Source organism: Acanthisitta chloris, unplaced genomic scaffold (assembly GCF_000695815.1).
Source record: "Acanthisitta chloris isolate BGI_N310 unplaced genomic scaffold, ASM69581v1 scaffold18103, whole genome shotgun sequence".
NCBI lineage: Eukaryota > Metazoa > Chordata > Aves > Passeriformes > Acanthisittidae > Acanthisitta > Acanthisitta chloris.
This window is the reverse complement of record NW_008665622.1, coordinates 12,643-15,000: the sequence shown is the minus strand read 5'-3', so window position 1 is coordinate 15,000 and position 2,358 is coordinate 12,643. Positions and strand designations below refer to the sequence as shown.

Here is a 2,358-nt window from a genome sequence, read left to right as displayed (position 1 = left end):
AGCAGAGCCCCAGGGCGAGTGGGAGAGCACAGCATGATGGACTGGACTGAGGCAGCACTTTCAGAGAAACTTTTTTAATTTATTAAAATTACCCTCAGTGGAAAGGGAGCAACTAGCACTTCTCACCACTGAAACTGCAGAGTGGGGTGTGTCTAGGGGGAGCAGAGCAGTGCAGAAATATATTCCTTTGATCATAAGAAAACGGGATCTCCTGGTACTTGCAAGGAGTGTGAAGCTTTCCTAGGGATTTTGGGTAGCTTATTCTTTTTTTCCCCTCCCTTTCTGGATTGGGTATTCTGGATTGTTTGCAGTTGAGTTCTTCAGAACGTGTTATACTAATGTGAAGAGAGATCTTCAGTGTGTATGTAAAGTATATATTTTATATAATGTGCATATATATATATATATATACACACTTGCTATGTAACTTGTATGCTGGGAATTACAGTGTGTCAGAAGGTGGGAAAAGAAGATAAGAGATGTAAGTAATTTTTCTTTCCTTTTTATAAACACTCCTTTTGGCTTGGACAACACAAATGAATGGAAACAACAGCAGTTATTAGAGAGACTAAACGGGTATTGGATCAGATAACTTCTACCACTGCTCACACCAGTGGGAAAGTTGATAAGTATCTTCTTGTCTTATCCATGCAGGAATCCACCTGAATGTGTCAGGTTTTCAGATGTCTTACTATACAGGAAGCAAGTGACTGTTCTCTATTAAAGCACTAAGCTCATAGTGCAGTAACCATTGTTGTACATTTTCCACTGTTCTTGGAGCTGCTCTGGATTCACCCCCACCTGACAAGAAGTACACAAGAGGTGTAAGACTGATGCTTGCTTTTTAGGGGTCTGCCATGCTATCCTAAACATTTACTTTAAAGCTGTGACCCAGAGTACCTTGGTCTGCTTGATAATATATTTTCAAGGTATTTCAAAAGTTGCTCCTTTCTGGCACAGTATAAACAGTACTAGACTCTCCAGTGGAAATCTGTCTAGCCAATTTACTGCAGCATAAATCTCTGGCTCGCCATTACCCTGAGTTACTTGGCCTCTCTGGATGGCTGCTTGTACCTCTCTGGCTATGTAGGATTAATGATACTGCAGTTTGGGATGAGCTAAACTGGTCAAAATAGTACTGCCACCAAAAACAGGCAGCTGCAGCTCCCAGTCCTAAATGCTTTTCGTCAGGAAAGGAGAAGATTATGACCAGAACCTCAATGTAGGGCAATAGGGAAGTCTTGACTAATAGCTGCAGACTTGCAGTGGAGTATTTGAGACACGTGACAAATACCATGTGTGTTTTCTCTGCAGTCTCTGTTATCACTAAGGCAGTTAGTGTCCATAGCTGCATAGTGAGAATGGTTGTTAACCTGGGGGAGGATGGAAGTGGTTCACTGATGTAATGAGGATAAGCTTGAAGAAAAATGAATCAAGTACAACTCACTGACCCACTCAAGCCTTAATATTCATGTAGAGGCATTGACATGTGGTGCTGTCAAGCAAAGTGTTTCTGTCAGGGTGGCAGGGATAGGCACCATCAGAGCTTCAGATGTGCCAGCATTGCTTACAGGCTCTGTTAGGAATTGCTTTTCTGAAGGGGTGACATCTCTGGGGCACAACTGATTAGAGGACTTCTAGCCGCAAGGGCTTTCTTTAATTTAAGCTTAAAGGGGAATTTTTTTTAATTTAGTCTTGAACCACTTCTTCCTCACTGTTGAACAAGGACTGTAGAGCTCTTAGCAGTGTGCACCAAGACTCACTGTTTGAGGGACAGCATTGCTTTCTCTGCTTGCCACTTCTTTTCCCAGGTGTTGGCTGGAAATGGTAGAAACAAATCTACTTGGTTTGATACCTGGAACTGTTTTCTCTTCAGACAAAACACAAGAACAGCTCTCTTTTCTGGGTACAGAGTCCTCTTCTGTTTTCCTCCTCAGATGTAACTCCACAATAATCACAGCAGCGATAGTGTCACTTTTGTTGTCATTGCCTTGCAGTGAGACAGTTTTAGTGGGGACAGAGAGTCTGCACCACTGGAAAGGCTGTTTGGTGACCTATGGGCCTTTTAGACCTTCTCAGGAAGAAATCTACATGTTAACTAGCTGAGGTTTGTGAAATTGTACCATCAACAAACAGAGGCAGTCCCAGCTCATCATACAATTAAATACAATACCTGAAAAACTGTTGCTCTGCGCAGTTATTACTGTATCCCCTGGAAGTGTCACTCACTGCATCCAAAGAGCTGCTCAAACAGGCTGTAAACTTGGTTCAGAGAAGTCCCCTAGAGACCTGCAGTGTGTTAGTACTGAGGTATGTAAGGGATAAGGATTTGCTGTCAGGAACAAAGAGCAGTAACAG

At 42.5% G+C, this 2,358-nt stretch overlaps 1 protein-coding gene across 1 annotated transcript in view; it reads left to right on the top strand.

Annotated features, from left to right (window-relative positions):
* Nucleotides 1–288, top strand: part of GPR107 (G protein-coupled receptor 107) — a gene marked incomplete at its 5' end in the record, with an annotated part of 27,569 nt that extends 27,281 nt beyond the window's left edge. Inside the window, one exon of the mRNA XM_009071827.1 lies at nucleotides 1–288. This exon is cut by the window's left edge and continues 54 nt beyond it. Coding sequence (XP_009070075.1) covers nucleotides 1–37 — 37 coding nt within the window.
* Between the last annotated feature and the right edge of the window lie 2,070 nt (nucleotides 289–2,358).